The 17,708-nt window shown below is 40.0% G+C and overlaps 1 protein-coding gene across 11 annotated transcripts in view; it reads left to right on the top strand.

Moving 5' to 3' along the window:
• nrxn2b (neurexin 2b) overlaps positions 1-7,568 on the top strand; it is a 330,369-nt gene extending 322,801 nt beyond the window's left edge. For 10 of the 11 annotated variants that reach the window (XM_051900279.1, XM_051900272.1, XM_051900270.1 and 7 more), the window contains one exon: positions 4,623-7,568. In XM_051900279.1, coding sequence (XP_051756239.1) covers positions 4,623-5,494 — 872 coding nt within the window. In that variant the 3' untranslated portion in view covers positions 5,495-7,568. The remainder of the gene's footprint in view (positions 1-4,622) is intronic. The other variant, XM_051900280.1, reaches the window with a different exon arrangement.
• Positions 7,569-17,708: the final 10,140 nt, after the last annotated feature.

Below are 17,708 nucleotides of genomic sequence, written 5' to 3' on the forward strand. Positions count from 1 at the left end.
TGAATGGAAACAAGAAAGATGAAGGTACAAATCAAAACACACAGAGAGAGAGAGAGGGGGAGAGAAGGAAACACCATGAAGAGAGAGAGAGAGAGAGAGAGAGAGAGGCATGACTGGCATCAGCATGTTCCTCACGTTTACTGGTATCGTGGGAGAGATGGATGAGGCATAGGAGAGAGGGATGGACGGATGGACGGGTGGATGGATGGAGAGGAAATCTCCGCATTGCGTTTCTGCTCCAGGGTCCCACAGAAATGTCTCATGAATGTCCCTCTTCTCAGCTGATCCCGACGGGCTAATTAATCTCTGCCCTCGTTAGACTCTCCTAATTACATCATTCACTGGAGCCTGCCGACCATTCTCTAGTTTTTAATGAGCTGAAACTATAAATGCACAACCGTTACACACAAACACACAACACCGTCTGACACTCCACATCTCAAACCTGCAGCTGCCTGGATAGATTGAGTTGTGGGGCGTCACAGACACACTTACAGGATCGAGGGTGAAATCATGATGCAGTCAGTGTAACGATGTATAAATCATCTTTAAGGAGCATTAGAGCTGCAGCATCCTTCCAGAATGACTCACAACAGTGGGTTGATTTATAGCTATAAATATAAAACATAAAGTTGGTTTCATCTGCTTTATTGAAACAATAAACTGTCTCTTTGAATATAATCAAGATGTTCTTAATTTATTAGTTGCAGAATCAAGTCTAACAAAACAAACATGAATATTTGAACGCGCTGCATATTAAATGTGTGGTTGGGTTTGATGTGAAGCGAGTACATTTATAGAGGTTAATCTCAATCTCTCTGAGCGTCTGAGCTCCCGGTGTCTTCTGTCGTGAATTATTAAGCGCGCGGGTCGGTCGCACCCCCGCCGTCGCTCCAGCGTTCAGCTTCAAAATGAAATTAGCTAAGAGAGAGACAACTCCAATCTCCGGCTTCCCTGTGGCCCGAGCGCTCGCGGCAAACATCAGTCAGATTTCCACCGAGTTCATTACGCTGTGTGGATGTAAACAGGCTCCCGGCGGCCATGGCGTTCCGCAATGAGTCGGACGTTTTCTGGAAGTTTCCCTTACTGATGAATTCTCACTGTTTTAACTGTGGGGTCTCTTTTGTTGTACTGATCGCAGCACTGCTTGTCTTGTCATAAATGTGATCCAGTAGATCATCCGTTCATCTTTCAGGGTTCTGCTCGAACCTCCAGGACTCGAGTAACATTTATACTCAGTGAAGGAGAGAGAGAGAGAGAGAGTATGGAAGCTTATTTCTGTCATGGAATTAAAAAATAAAATCGAACTTTTTATCTCACAATTGGGACTATTTCTGTAGTAATTATGAGAAAAAAAGTTAGAATTGCCAGATATAAACACAGAATTGCCAGGCATAAAAGTCAGGATTGTGAGATGTAAACTCAAATTTCTGAGAAAAAAGTCAGAATTATGACATATAAACTCACTATTCTGCGTCTGAATTGTGAGATAAAAAGTCACAAAAAGTCCTTTTTGTTTTTGCAGTATTCAAAGAAAAAAAGTAAGTATTACAATTTATATAAAACTCGCAATTGTGAGAGGAAAAAGTCACAATTATCTTTTTTATTTTTAAAAATTGTGGTGGGAAAAAAATGAATTGCATGATGTTAACTCAGTATTCAGAGGAAAAAATTGAATTACAATTTAAATCTACACAGATCAGGCATGACGTTATGAGCACTGAGAGGTGAAGTGAATAACACTGATCATCTCTTCATCACGGCACCTGTTAGTGGGTGGATATATTAGGCAGCAAGTGAACATTTTGTCCTCAAAGTTGATGTGTTAGAAGCAGGAAAAATGGCCAAGTGTAAGGATTTGAGCGAGTTTGACAAGGACCAAATTGTGATGCTAGATGACTGGATCAGAGCATCTCCAAAACTGCAGCTCTTGTGGGGTGTTCCCGGTCTGCAGTGGTCAGTATCTATCAAAAGTGCTCCAAGGAAGGAACAGTGGTGAACCGGCGACAGGGTCATGGGCGGCCAAGGACTCATTGATGCCTGTGTGGTCCGGTCCAACAGACGAGCTGCTGTAGCTCAAATTGCTCAAGAAGTTAATGCTGGTTCTGATAGAAAGGTGTCAGAATACACAGTGCATCAGTTTGTTGCGTATGGAGCTGCATAGCACAGACCAGTCAGGGTGTCCATGCTGACCCCTGTCCACCGCCGAAAGAGCCAACAGTGGACACGTGAGCAAGCAGTATTTGCAGAATTTCCATTTTTTCTCTCTTAAAACTGCAGTGTAAGCACAAAAGTGTATGTGTTTAATGATGTTTTCACTCTGTTCGAGCTGGTGCAGGTGCTCTGCGGTAGTTCAGTACGGTTTGAAATTAGCGATTTTATCCTGTGCATCAGTCCAGATTTATTTCTCTCTATTGATGACATTTAATTGGCCAGTTAGAGTATAATAATGCGTCTCTTGCAGTTTGTCTTGGCTTAAATTGCATCTCTTGTGATGGATTTGAAGCAGACAGACGTAAGTTTCATTTGTTGCAGTTTAAGAAATAAAAGCAAAGGGATGAAACATGAATAAAGCGGTGAAACTGCAGTCATTACTCTAGTAACTGACGGTGCTCATGGTGCTACAGAAACAAGTGAACGGCACGTCTGCACTGCAGTGAAGATGTAAGATATTAGTTTGTACACGTGAGTCATGGGAATTAAACGATGCTATTCTGATGTCGGCCTCGTTGTCAATGCAGCTGTCACAGAAGGCAAAGTTTGACCAATCACAGACTGTGTCATTGGGGGAACAATGATCTTTAACGAGATTCATCATGAACACACAAACACGCAGCAGCGACTGACAGGCTGATTGTTTGGTGATTTGTGTGTCCTGTGGATTGAGAGTTTGAGAATGTTCATCACTGAGAACCCATTTCAGATCTCTTCCTTCACGTCCATCAGCTCTTCTTCATCAAGATTCAAGGTTCCTCTCCCCATAGTGATCGATCCTTCCCTCTCTGGGACCAGATTGCTTTGGCAAGTTGCATATCCCAACTAATTTAATAAAAGCAGGAAATATTATTGTGCCCAGTGGCACATTAAATCATCAGCTCCTATAATTCACAAACTAGTCGTGTCAGTTACTGAATTATCAGACTCCATTCGGTGCCCTTGACAGATCATTCCTCTAAACGGCTGGTCGCCTCGAGCGGCTTTTTCTAGCAATGGATATAAAAGATGTTGCTGTGGACAGGCATTAATTTAATACAGATGGTCTCAGTGAACCGTTCCCCAGACTCTCAACCCGCAGACGCACAGCTGTACACACTTCTTACATTGGGGCTGTTGGGTGGGACGGACTCTGTGAAAGATGTCATTAACATACTTTTTCCTTTTCAGCTTCTAACCACACGATTTTAACTCTGTGTTCTGAATGTTAATATCACCTTTCCTCCTAGTGGATTCACAGTTTCTGTGGGTTTAATGACTCTGTTCATCAATATGCAAACATAAAGCTGTTTTTGAGGGTTCTGCTGGTTAAGGGGAGGGTGCCATGTTGATGCCATGGTTTGAGGAGGTTTCCCTAAGCGCACAGATCACAGACGAACAGTCCTTCCTCCCCCAAGCTGCTTGAAACGCAATGTTTGTCACACTGATTTGCCTCATCATATGAATAACAATGATATGCATTATGTGTTTAAACAGAAAAATCTCTTCTGCACCCCATTTTCATAGATTTCTGCTCCATCAAAGGTGTTGATGTTTGACAAATCTAAATCTGAGCAGCGAAAACTTTACAGCTTGTATAATTTAAACTTTTGGCATTCCTTGACACTCTGAGAAAAACAGGCCTTTGTTATTCATGCTATGAGATTTCCAAAGGACAGGCTTATGGATAATTATCTTGAAAGATTTGGTCTGTGTTTTGGGGGGGAATGTCTTGTGGGACAGTAATTTGAAAATATCACCTTCGGTATCCCGGGGTGAGAGTGGGAAGTTTTGCATATAGATCCTCATCATTAACAAGCTATCACCATGCCAACGGGGAGCGGGGATTATGAGCTTTATGAGCTCTGGGAAAACGTTCAGTGAATGATGAATTCAGAACACTTTACCTACTTTGAAACATGGGGTGAATTTGTTTATCACTATCCGAGAACAATCTTACACAGCTTTCTTTTTGTAATTTTTTTTTTCATGCAAAAATCATGCGGCCAATTTGTTAATGTAAGTGACCTGTACTACGTGGTTTGCTATCTTATTAAACATGCAGTCAGTGAGTGGAGGCTAGCACAGTTAGCGTTAGCATTAGCATTAGCACTAGCACAGCCAGTAGATATAGAACTGTTTTTGTAGGATTTATCTGAATGTACATTCTAGTTTATGCTCTGGATAGCACATGCTTAAGTTTAAATGCTTCTCTGTATTATTCTAACCCTGTAATGTATACGACAGTAAGTCTTTAGCATTAGCCTAGCTGTTTATAGTCTGATTTTAAATAGATGCTAACGAAACTAACTTTAGAACTAACCTCATTAAGTCTTAGTGCTGTTCTAATGATGGTTCTTCTCTCTCTCTTGTTCATCTGTTTGCTCGGGTTCCAACTAATGCAGTCTTCCTTCTCTCTTTCATCCTAGGAGGTGAACTAGTGTTGCCAATTATAACTGTGGATTCCCTTGACCCCCCATCAATTGCGACACGTTACCCTGTTATTCCCCCGCCCCCGACCTTTCGCCCCTTCCTCACCTTGCTCGAGACCACCAAAGAGTCTCTCGCCCTGCCCGGGCGGCCCCCTTGTCCGCTGGACCAGGAGGACTGCGAAGAGCCCATGGAGGTCTCGGCCTACGGCTCGGGCGAGATGACGGAGTCCGACGATGAGGATTACTATAAAAACTCGCCCCTTGTCACTGATCGGACCGTGCTCCCCCCTCCCCCCGCGGCCGGGAACCCCCGAGGTGACCGGCCCTTCGCCCGTTTGCCCAACTCCCATCGGCCGCCACTCCCGTTCACCCCCACGGCCCCCCCAGTGTCCCGACTCAAACCTGGCATCAACAGCGGCCCCAACATCCCGGCGGGTAAAATGAACACCCGCGACCAGGTGCTGCTGCCGCCTGCCCAGCCGTCGGGCGACCCTGAACACGGCGGCCGGCATCGACACATCCCAGGTATAACGTATCCTCCCAATTTCCCCCATGTGCCCACTACAGACCCCTCGTCGCCGGACCGAGGGCCCCCGGGAGCGGTGGAGGTGATCCGCGAGTCCAGTAGCACGACGGGCATGGTGGTGGGCATCGTGGCCGCCGCCGCTCTCTGCATCCTCATCCTGCTCTACGCCATGTACAAGTACCGCAACCGCGATGAAGGCTCCTACCAGGTGGACCAGAGCCGCAACTACATTAGCAATTCAGCCACGCAAAGCAACGGTGCCCTGGTGAAAGAGAAGCAGCCCGGCGCAGCCAAGACGGGCACAAAGAGCAAGAAAAACAAAGACAAGGAGTATTACGTCTGAGCTCGGCCTCCGAAAGGACCAAGGCGGAAGCAGGGGGGAGAAGGAGAGAGATGGGATGAGAAACGGAAAGGGAGGTCCGGGTATTTTTCGGCAGTTTACCGGTCACTTTTAGTGCTCTGACATCAGTCTTCTTTATTTTCCTGTCTCGTCTAGCTGTTGGCCTCATTTCCAGCAAGCGCTAAAGAGTACGAAGGTGTCTAGGGTTTGGAAACATTCCCTCCCTCAATTTCCATTTTTGATAGCTAATCCCTATTATTAAAAGAAACTCTGCAAACCTTTTGTATTGAAGAAAAGTGGATTTTTCCTCACACGTAATTTGACGCTCTAGTTTGTTCTTTGTAAATACTACGTGAGTCCTCAATATTCAGATCATCTCCTAGCCTGATGTCAAAACACCCGTGTACGCCAGGCTGCTTGGGCAATCCATTGTTGCTCCATCAGAGCATTGGATGCGGTTGAGAATTGTTTGGGAATGAGAGCAGTTCAATTGGAACGGCTTGGCATAGGTGACATTTCAGGAACAGATGGTGCCGAAAACGTTTAGCAGTCACACTCCTCCGTAATACTGCCAAACCAGCTCCGTGTCAAATCCGTCTCCCTCACTTTCCAAGTGCTTCACGTTTTCATCCTCTGCTCCCTTCATCCCTATCTTTCTCTCTTTCCCCACTCCCTTTCTTGGCTTGTTCTCTCTTTTTCTCCTTGTCCTTGGTGCTCAGGAGCAGATGCAACGTAATTCTGTTGTGTTTCCAGCATGTGGTATTGAAAATGAAAAGAGACAAAAACTGTTTCTGTGGAGTCAAACAAATTAATATATAAATATATATATATATATATCAAACCGTTACAACTAGCGAAACATCTGTGGATGATCCCTTCAGCCGCCAGAACTCTTGGAGGCCCACGGTCACACCACGTTTCAGCAGATATTTGTCATGTGTGTTTGAGGGTTCCACAGGGCTCCGTCCTCGGCCCGCTGAGGATCTTGGTTTCTACTCTAAGTACCACATTCAGAACCCGAAACACAACCTCCAACAGCAAACAGACATATCCATATACAGATGTTTGAAAAGGCAAATGGACACAGGAAAGTCTGACACGACTGATCAAGACCCTTTGACCCACATCACGTCAACAAACCACATCAGTGGAAAACAGCTGAGACTTGGATGCTAGGATGCTTTTTTGTTTTGTTTTCTATGTATGTGTGCGTGCTTTCTTTTTTTATTTTGTCACGATGTCAAAGGGAAAAGACAATAATGTTCCAGTTATTGTACATCCGAGTAGGGAACGTGAACTCTCCTGCGTCTTTGACCACGTTCTCTCAGGAGGAAAGTAGGTATGAACTTTGTGCATTTAAGACAACGAAACAAACTCTCTTGAAAGAAGGACGAAATGGCCTGTTCCTTGGAAGATGTACATCTTGAACTCTAGTATTCTAATTTTCTCAACTCTATTAAAAAGAACTAAACTCTACATTGAAAATGTTTAAAACAGTTTGTGAAATGTCTAAATATTTGAATCTCATCCCAGTGCTAAAAGAGACGTGTTTTTCCTAATTATCATCCCTAAGAAAAAAGAAAAAAAAAAGAAGAAAAGAACGTGCAATGAAATGCAAAGATCAGTGAATCAGATTCCAGAAAGCAGATACTCCTTTGAATATTAAACAGCAAAATGCGATTTGGTTTACAAGATAGCGTTTCCTTTACCTGGCGGGATAGTATCTCCTTGTTTCCAGGAGACTTTGATCGTCTAACTCTATCCTCTGTTTGAATCATATCGCTCGCTTTACCCAGCGTGTGGAGGGCTGTTCATACTCTATATTCACTCAACGAGGACCAGACATCATCATCATTTGATTTCACTCTTACATCTCTGTGTGTTTGCGTGTGTGTTTGCGTGCGCTTGTGTGTCTGTATGAATGTTCCCATTATTTCTGTTCCTGTTCAGGTTTGTCAGTTGCATTTCTCCTCAGCTCCCTTGTTCTTTCTAAATGTTATTGTAGAGTGTTACAGTGAGATGAATCTGCATACGTGTATATTAACAGAAGGGAATACAATTGGTTATATACTTCTTACACCCTGTGTCGTGTGCTTATTTAACATTCACACTTTTCTTCCAGAACATTCTTCCTCACTTCAGCTGAACACAAACACTTTGAGAGTGTAAACTAGGGCCTCATTTATAAAATGTTGTCCAGAAAACGTCCTAAATTTGATCTTACGATCATTTCTCCGATGTGTGTACGTGTGATTCATAGAATGAACGTACACACAGAAAACGAGCGTACGCCTCTCTTTCAGATGTGAAATCTATAAATCACAAATGATCTTGAACTTGCGCGCAGCTGAATGGTTTCAGTTCCCAATGTTTTAATTAATGTCATTTACATATAAAAGATCACCAGTCATCGTCCAAATCCTTGGTGAACTGAAAGAATATCTTAGATTTCCAAAAACCTGCAGTAATCTGACAATGAAAAGTGTGTACGTCAGCACAGACCCTGACGTGGCTCTAAGCACTTTTCCACGTCAGAGACCGTTTTTATAAATATAAGCGTTGGCGTGGATTTAAGCGTACACACACTCTAAGATCAAATCTGTGCGTACACACGCTTTATAAATGAGGCCCCTAGAGTGTATTTAGTGTAACTCCATTTACAACCTTCATTCACATCATGATGAAGCGTACACAAGTGCCGGTAAGTCTTTGATTCTCATAATGCAGTTTCTTTTGAATAAACAAATAAAGCATCAAACATTATAATGTTCATAAAATGAAACCTTTGTAATATTCAGAAACTAAATCAGGACTCTAATTCAATGTGTCGTCACTCATTCGGTTCCATATGGTAAATCGTCTTTCCATTTTTTAACAGAATTCCTGGAAACCGTATTAATGCTGCCTTCATGTGCTATCGGAAATGTCCTACCTCCCACTTCTGAAGTTGTGATTACGAGCTTGTCGCATTCAAATGCTTTGTTGTCAGAAAGAATGGGAATCATGGAGGACACCAGGGGCCTCATTTATAAAATGTGCATACGCACAAATTTGTTCGGCACGTCAGGATCTAAGCAGATTTCAGGATCTACGCACTTTTCTGTGTGGCAGAGAGCCGGAGTACTGCAGGTATTTGGAAAAGCAATTCTTGCCACTCTCCATTCTCAAGTAAAGGATTTGGATGTTAACTGGTGCTCTTTTATATGTTAATGACATTAATTATCCGTTTACAATGCGGAGATCTGAACCCATTCATCTGCACACAATTTCAAGATCATTTCCGATTCATAGATTTCACATCTGGAAGACATGTACTTTCACTTCTCTGAATCAAACGTACGCACATTTGAGAAATGATCTTAGATAAATGTAGGATGCTTTCAATGCAGCGTATTTAAATGAGGCCACAGGTTTATTCTTGCCTATTGGGGAAATCTGTATTGAAGATATTTATTTTTGAATAAAATACAGTGTCTCTTTCGTTGACAACCATTTCTGACTAGGAAACTCCAACTAGGAATTTCTGACTAGGAAACTCGTATTCATGATAATTCTGATAGCACATAAAGATAGCATCACTGTGTATAAAACATACATATATAGCTAGAGCTTCAAATGGTTATTTTTGTATATAAATACTAGTTTGATGACAAGACAAGGGGATGTAGCTGTTGTAGAAAAACTAATAAAGAACACCAGTCACAGCAGCAATCGTCCCCCGTTCCACAATGTTTACAGTTTACGGAAACTCGGTTATCACAATTATCTCAGAGTTTCCCAATAGTAAATACGACTTGAAAGAGCGTTCATGTCCAATTTCCGACTATGAAACTCTGACTAGGAATTTCCGACTAGGACACTTTGACTAGGAATTTCCGACTAGGAAACTCTGACTAGGTTATTTCCGACTAGGAAACTCTGACCAGGAATTTCTGACTAGATAACTCCGACTAGGAATTTCCAATTAGGAAACTCGTATTTACAATAATTCTGATAGCGCATGAAGGAAGCATCAATGTGTATAAAACATACAATACGCTTCAAATGGATAGATCTCACAAAAGTTTCTTCAAAAGCAAGTCTTTAAGAGCAACTAGAAACTATTTGAAAGTTAATAACAACAGTTACTGTGGAAAAGTACATAAAAACAATGCCAGCAAGAATGCAAGCTGTTATCAAGCACAAGGAGGCCATACACAATAAAAATAAAATATATTATTTTTTGGCTATGTGTCAATAAAGACTAGTTGTTTCAGTTTGTTATTTGCCTAATAAGTGACAATAAAATTTTTAGTTTTAAAGAAGTTTTTGACAGATTTGACTTGAAAGGGCATTCATGTCCAATTTCCGACTAGGAAACTTCGACTAGGAAACCCCGACTAGGACTTTCCGACTAGGAAACTTCGACTAGGAATTTCCGACTAGGAAACTCTGACTAGGAATTTCTGACTAGGAATTTCCGACTAGGAAACTGACTAGGAATTTCTGACTAGAAAACTCTGACTGGGAATTTCCGACTAGGAAACTCTGACTGGGAATTTCCGACTAGGAAACTCTGACTAGGAATTTCCGACTAGGAAACTCTGACTGGGAATTTCTGACTAGGAAACTCTGACTGGGAATTTCTGACTAGGAATTTCCGACTAGGAAACTCTGACTAGGAATTTCCGACTAGGAAACTCTGACTGGGAATTTCTGACTAGGAATTTCCGACTAGGAAACTCTGACTAGGAATTTCCGACTAGGAAACTCTGACTAGGAATTTCCGACTAGGAAACTCTGACCAGGAATTTCTGACTAGATAACTCCGACTAGGAATTTCCAATTAGGAAACTCGTATTTACAATAATTCTGATAGCGCATGAAGGAAGCATCAATGTGTATAAAACATACGATACGCTTCAAATGGATAGATCTCACAAAAGTTTCTTCAAAAGCAAGAACATAAAAACAATGCCAGCAAGAATGCAAGCTGTTATCAAGGCCAAAGGAGGTCATACACAATAAAAAATAAAATATATTATTATGTGTGAATAAAGACTAGTTGTTTCAGTTTGTTATTTGCCTAAAAAATGACAATAACATTTTTAGTTTTAAACAAGTTTTTGACAGATTTGACTTGAGAGGGCATTCATGTCCAGTGTCCGACTAGGAAACTTCGACTAGGAATTTCTGACTAGGAAACTCTGACTAGGAATTTCCGACTAGGAAACTGATAGCATGTGAAGGCAGCATGAACACATTGCTGGAGTTGATGTGATGGTGTGAATAGACTAAAGGAGTGTTCCTGTGAGGGAGATTAGACATTCTTTCCCATCTGAGCAGCGCTGAGGCCGTAAGAACAGAACAACATGTATTTACTAATATAAATATTTACTAACTACTAATATTTACCTCTTCTAGCATTCTCGAACAGCTTTTGCATATTCCTCTTCTACACGAACGCTAACAATATGACTTGAGTATTTTTCCCCACATGGTTTCTCAGGGGACTGTGTCTGCGTCTCAGAAACTCACAATCCTCTCCATCTATGAGACTCACGTAAACAAATCTGTCCTCTTCGTACAGAGCCAGCTGTCCATACAGTCAGTGATTCACACACTTTCCATGAATAAAGTACAAAATTAAGTCCTTATTTTATTTTTCATGTATGTTGAGATTAACATTAACTAAGAATAATAAATGAATGAAATGTTATTGTAAAGTGTTCCCATAATAATAATAAACTTAGTTTGAGTTTTTGGTCATTGACATGAATTATGAAACTACAGAACTCACGTACAGCATCTTTAACATGGTTACTGTACTGCTGCCGTTCAACTAGATGTTATTATTCAAATCTCTGCCATGTCGAAGGATATGAACAGCTTCTGAGATCAGATTCTGGTGACGTTTGTGATCATGAACCTGATTCTCATCTCAAAATGCTTCAGCTACTAAAATATAATAGCAATATTTGATGCTTGCAATAATAATAATAAATGATGAATAAATTTAGATGAGACATTTCACCTGCTGTTAATCATGACAGACAGATAACGACCAACGCAGAAAAAAAAACAATGTTGATTTAAGGACAAAAGACATCAGGATTGAAGATATGAAAGATTGAAAGTGTTGGAAAGTGCAGATGTGTTTTAGAACACAAACACACACACACATACACTGGCTCTCCTCTTTCTGTTTCCATGGAAACAGGCTTCTGTCCTTTGTGTGTGTGTGTGGTGGGGGGGTTTAACAGTTCTCCAGTGATCTCTGGAAACAGGCAGAGAAATAAAAGAGGACAGACAAAACTGAAGATGAAGAGGCAGAGAAAACGAGAACAACAGTCAGCGTTCACGTCCCAGTAATCAAGAAGGACTGGACATGGAGTTTTAAAATCATTTATTTCATAGAGATCACAATCATAAACAGTCAATGAAATATGAAATATGTCAGAGCATAACTAGAACAAATTGTAACTCTTCTAGTCCTGGAAATCTCAGTCTGTCCCTGATAGGACAGAAACCTGGACAGATTGAAATTTCCATGACCAGCAACACTGACGCTTGTAAATGTCTGGCTGGACTATATTCAGTTCACCAGCTCATCTACAGCAGCGTTTAGATGTAAATAATATTATATTCTAAAATCATAACCGGTGTCCAGTAAAAATCAGCTTTGATGAGCAAATAAAATGATACAAGAACGAGAGGGCTGAAGGGCGTTGTTAGGCAGGACGCGAAGTGGAACCCCTTCAGCCGTGACTTACATTGTGACTTCACGATACAGCACAGCCTCGAGTACCTTATTGCTTTTATAAAACGGTTACCCCACAATACAAATATTAAAGCCAGAATTATGTATCAATGCAACTTTCATGAAGTAAACTTTCACTAAAGCCTTCCTTCCGCTGGAAAAAATAGTCCCTGACTGTGAACAGCAAGAGAAGTTACATTATTACGCCATTAGATGGCGGCAAAGACTGTCTTTATGAGTGTGTCAGTCAGTAGCGAAGACTTTTACATTGAAAAGACTGAATTGTTGTGAACACAGAACAAGACGCAACTGACAAATGCTTTGACTAGCGCTGTCAGTCATGGGAAAACCCCTTAACTGTTAAAAGGACAAGATAATACATCAGACATTTAAACAGATGTTTTATTATGAACATAGGACTGACCTGAAGTCAGTGATAAATCTGAATGCAGTTAATAAACTTGCTCACTTGATCTCTTTCTCACAATACTCTTCTACATGATACAGTAAGCTTCAATGAACAATATCAATTGAGAACATACAATTTATATATATATATATTTATTTATTTATTTATTTTTTTTTTTTGCAAGCAACAAATATTTAATTATATTTAAATAAAAGTGGATGCCAAAAACATTTTTTGGAGGAAGAAGGGAAGTTTAATTTGCTAACATTAGTTAACATGAACTAACAATAAACAATATTTCTACAGGGTGTGGCTACTGTTTGAGTGATATTTTCCGGTAATTCTTGTAAATATCATTAATTTAACCGTATGAATCATCAGTCTCTAATGCTCTCAGATGGTTTTGAAGCTCGGCACTGATGAGATTATTCCAGAAAGCACAAATACTTCTAATTAACACCATTTAAACTCTGAACACGTAGAAAAAGGTGCTTCTACGTGTCATAAATGTGCCAAAGGAATCAGAAGCATCGATGAATCTCTCTCAGAGCTCGACTCTCGCGAACGCTCACTGAATCTCCTCACGATCCCGCAGGAGCCAATTAAATCAGCCGCTGCTTCTGTGTCGTCAGCTGAGATTTGTTCTCTCTTTACTAACACATTTCCACAAATCAATCCGCTTGAAGTTTGTGTTTCAATGAATCGTTTACAAGTCTAATTCAAGTGTTCAGAAAAGTTTTCGCTCGGTCTGAACGATCAATGATGGGAAACAAAACTAATACTTTCACATCTAAAGATGTTTCAATCAAATGACTTTCTTACTCATTTCTACTAGAAAACAAGATAAAAAATACTATGAAATCAAGATGCATTTAACGGAGACGTGAAATTCAAGGTTAAAACAAGAAGGAAACTCACCTAAAGAACAAAAGCAGTATGAGTGTCTGTACAGTGTGTCATTGTGAAGTGTGAGACACACACAAACTCATCAATGATCTGCTGGTTTCTGTCTGACTGATGGTGTTCATGTGGACCTCTGATTTCATTTGGATAAGCTGAACATTATCTGCTCAGAGTCCATCGTCAGTCAGGAGACGCTGAGAAGATTCTCTGACACTTTACAGTCGAGGAACGATCATCCCGACATCAGCCGCGTCTATCGCTGTGGAGATCAGTGTACAGGCTGTGGAGAGGGATTGTTGTTCTTCTTATCTTTCATGTTCCTACACACACACACACACACACACCAGTGCCAGATCATAAATCCCTGGAAACTGGTTGGATGTGAACTATAAAATGGTTTCAGGTTCTGCAGAGAAAGAACAACAATAATACTGCAACTTCTGATAGAAAATAAACAGACTAAACACCTCCCATGTCTTCAGATTGTGTCCTCGTCCTCAGAAACCATGACGGAAACTACATCTAAAGTCAAATGCGTTTGTATATCTCTTTTCACTTCCCACATCATTTCAAAGCAGCTTCACAGAAAAGCCATAATGTTATTTCTATAATATCTTAATATCTTCATGCCGTACAGTCACATTTAGTAGATTAGAGTTTCATTCTGCAGCGATATAAACAATCACACCAACTGAAAAACAGAAACTATGTCTCTGAAGACATTAGTTCACTGTTCTAGTAGAGCCCAAAAACAACATTAAGACTTTGTGAAAGGACATAATAGGCCCTCTTTAATAATTTAGCATTTTGTTGGGTGTTGTATCAAAGTTCAGCGTTTGATTTGAAGGCTTCAGTGTGTTCAGTCCTGGAGCGGAGCGTCGTCCTCGCGGAGGGTAAATGTCTCTGCGCTCCCTGTTGAACTTCGGCGCTGGGCTTCATGCAGGTCACTCGGCAGTGAACTCGTGAAACTTTACTGTGCTGAAGTCTCAGTGACTCATGGGAAGAGTTGAAGAGCTGCAGGGCAAACTCTTTCATACTTCAGTCCTTTCAGAAACATTCATGCATTTCACAGCGAACCGCTGCTGCGAAGTGACTCAAACGCTCTAAAGAGAAGAGGCAAACTGAGCTGTCAGGCTTTTTATTATTCAGAACGTGTAAGAAGGTCACCAGCGCATCAGAAAGCAGTATTTTGTTAAAGGGATCGTTCACCCAAAAATGAAATTTCTGTCATTAATTCCTCACCCTCATACTCACCCGTAAGACCTTCGTTCATCTTCAGAAATCACAAATTAAGATATTTTTGATGAAATCCGAGAGGTTTATGACAGCAATATAATCAACACTTTCAAGCTCCAGAAAGGTGCTAAAGACATCGTTAAAACAGTCATGTGACTGCAGTGGTTCAACCTTAATGTTATGAAGAGACGAGAATACTTTTTGTGCGCAAAAACAAAACAAAAATATCGACTTTATTCAACAATCTCTTCTCTTCTGTGTCATTATCTTACACAGGTGACACAGTGAAGCTTCCGTGTTTACGTCCGAACGCCGGCTCAGTATTGGCCAAAGCTGATCACGTGATCAGCACGACACATGCGTGTGATGCTGACGCAGGAGCCGGACAATAATGAGTCGTTCTGATGTAGAAACTGGAAGCGCTGGACGTAAACAACGTATGAGAATGACACAGAAGAGAAGAGATTGTTGAATAAAGTGGTTATTTTTGTTTTGTTTTTGCAGTATTCTCGTCTCTTCATAACATTAAGGTTGAACCACTGCAGTCACATGACTGTTTTAACGATGTCTTTAGTACCTTTCTGGACCTTGAAAGTGTTGATTATATTGCTGTCTATGGACGAGTCATACACCTCTCAGATTTCATCAAAAATATCTTAATTTGTGTTCTGAAGATGAACGAAGGTCTTACGTGTGTGGAACGACATGAGGGAGAGTAATTAATGACAGAAATTTCATTTTTGGGTGAACTAACCCTTTAAAAGCATCAAAACTACAGGAATAAGCTCATCCAGAAATGTCATCATTAAGGTTTGTTTAGACCAAAATGAACTCTGGTGTGGTTGATCTGTAGGTGTGGTTCATCTGAATAAGTGTGAACGCTGCCGTCTGAACCAAAGAGAACGAGATCCGCTCAATCCGCTTCCAAATGAACTCCGACTGAAATATGAACGCAATACGAACCAAAAACAGGAAATGATGTCAAGATGTGACCCTAAAAGCACAGAATGCTCAAGCGTACCTGGTTCTTCTCGTCACAGATTCAGTGTTAAATGTCAGTGTGAACGCTAAGCAAACAGGACTAAATGAATCATTTTCTTTTTTGGTCCAGCTACAAGTGTGAACACAACCTTTCTCTCTTCTGTGGGACACAATAGCTTCAAGAATCTAAGAGAATCTTTTAAATTTGTACAGTACAGCGTCTCTGAAGTATAATGAATTTGAATTTGAAAAGACAATAATGCAGTTTTAACATTCAGACGTTCTTCAATAGTTACACAATCTCCCAGCAGACTCTCCGATTCCCAGCACATGATAACCGGGAACAAATTCCATCTGAACAGTGAATGTCTTCAGAAGCGAGACGAGCGTCTCTGAATCAGGAACGTTTGAACCTTCAGGGAGGGAAGAATCCAGCTGAGATTCATTAGGAGAGATGAATTAGATTCATTAACATCTATTCCAGTGCGATCACATCTCTGCTTATTTTCCCTGATTATTTTCCCGACGCCTTCATTATTTTCTGCATGTCCTTCAGCTGATTCGATCTGAAACTAAAGCCTCAATAATTCATGATGCTCAGAGATGATCTGGATCGTGTTTGATGACACAGTTTTACCATAAACAAACTAATAAACGCCACTGATTTGTCAGTCAGACACAAATGAAGCAGATTTCTTGTTATGGTCCAATCTTATTTAAATAATCATATTTTCAAAATGCATTTATTCAGATTGGTTAGAATCAGCATAAATCTGTTCATTGTGAAAGCAAGTACATGTATTCAGTTATAAAGTATGAAAAATATGACCAGCCGTGGAACAGGTTTATTATTAGTCTTGTTTTTTGAAAAATTAATCAAAAGTTTTTGCTGAAAACGAGAACAATAGTTTTATTAATGTTTTGAATTCGCTTTTATTATTGTTTTCATTTTCATGTTTATTTTAATTTTGTCATTTCACACTTTTAACATTTAATTATTATTATTTTTTTAATATTGCTATTTATATTTATTTTTATTTGTTTTCTTTTAAGTTAGTTTCAGTTTTTATTTATTTCCAGTTAATCATTTTTAAACTTATTTCAGTTTATTGCCAATTCAAGTTTTTCAGCTAATGTTTATATTTTCTTTTATTTCAGATTAATTTCAATTAACAGAAATGTTTTTAATAGTTTTAGCTAATGATAATAAACCACCTGTGGAACAAACAATATTCTGTTAGTTAAAATGTATGAAATGATGATATTTGATGATATATTGTGCATTTAAAACATGTATAGATTTCTGTAATAGTAATGATAAACTGAACATCACATTAAGTTTATTAGTTTATGTGAAAACTGTGTAATCCAAATGGATGGAAATTTATTGTTATTCAAATACATGAAACTTAATTTAGGTCTAAATATTTTGAGTGTATTTGTAGAATAAACTAGTATGCAGGGGCTGTTCATGTCACTGTTTCTTGTTTGAAATGTTGATCCTCGCAGTCATACTAACTGAACCCGAATAATCTACAGAGACTCCCACAGCTGTGTGTGCCACAGTAATGTACCTGCGGTCTCCATGGAAACAGGCGGAGTTCCACCGCTCTCTCCGTATGGAATCCCGTCAGTCTCTCTGAGACGCAGACGCAGGATTGACTGCAACTGCAAAATCTGCCACATAAGACAAAAATCATGCTTTGGTAAATCTTAATTATTAATAAAACATCGAAATTATGACATACTAAGACTGGCCAGTTTATTGAGATAAAGTCAAAAAAATGACTTGCTATTTCTCTCTCTCTCTCTCTCTCTCTATATATAAAATCTAATAATTATGACTAAGCATGTCATAATTTTGACCTTTAGTCCATTTGGACATTAAGCCAATTTTGACTTATTTCTACTTTATATCAATTTCTACTTGGTATAATTTCAATACTTTG

The sequence above is a fragment of the Ctenopharyngodon idella genome, chromosome 7 (genome assembly GCF_019924925.1).
Source record: "Ctenopharyngodon idella isolate HZGC_01 chromosome 7, HZGC01, whole genome shotgun sequence".
NCBI lineage: Eukaryota > Metazoa > Chordata > Actinopteri > Cypriniformes > Xenocyprididae > Ctenopharyngodon > Ctenopharyngodon idella.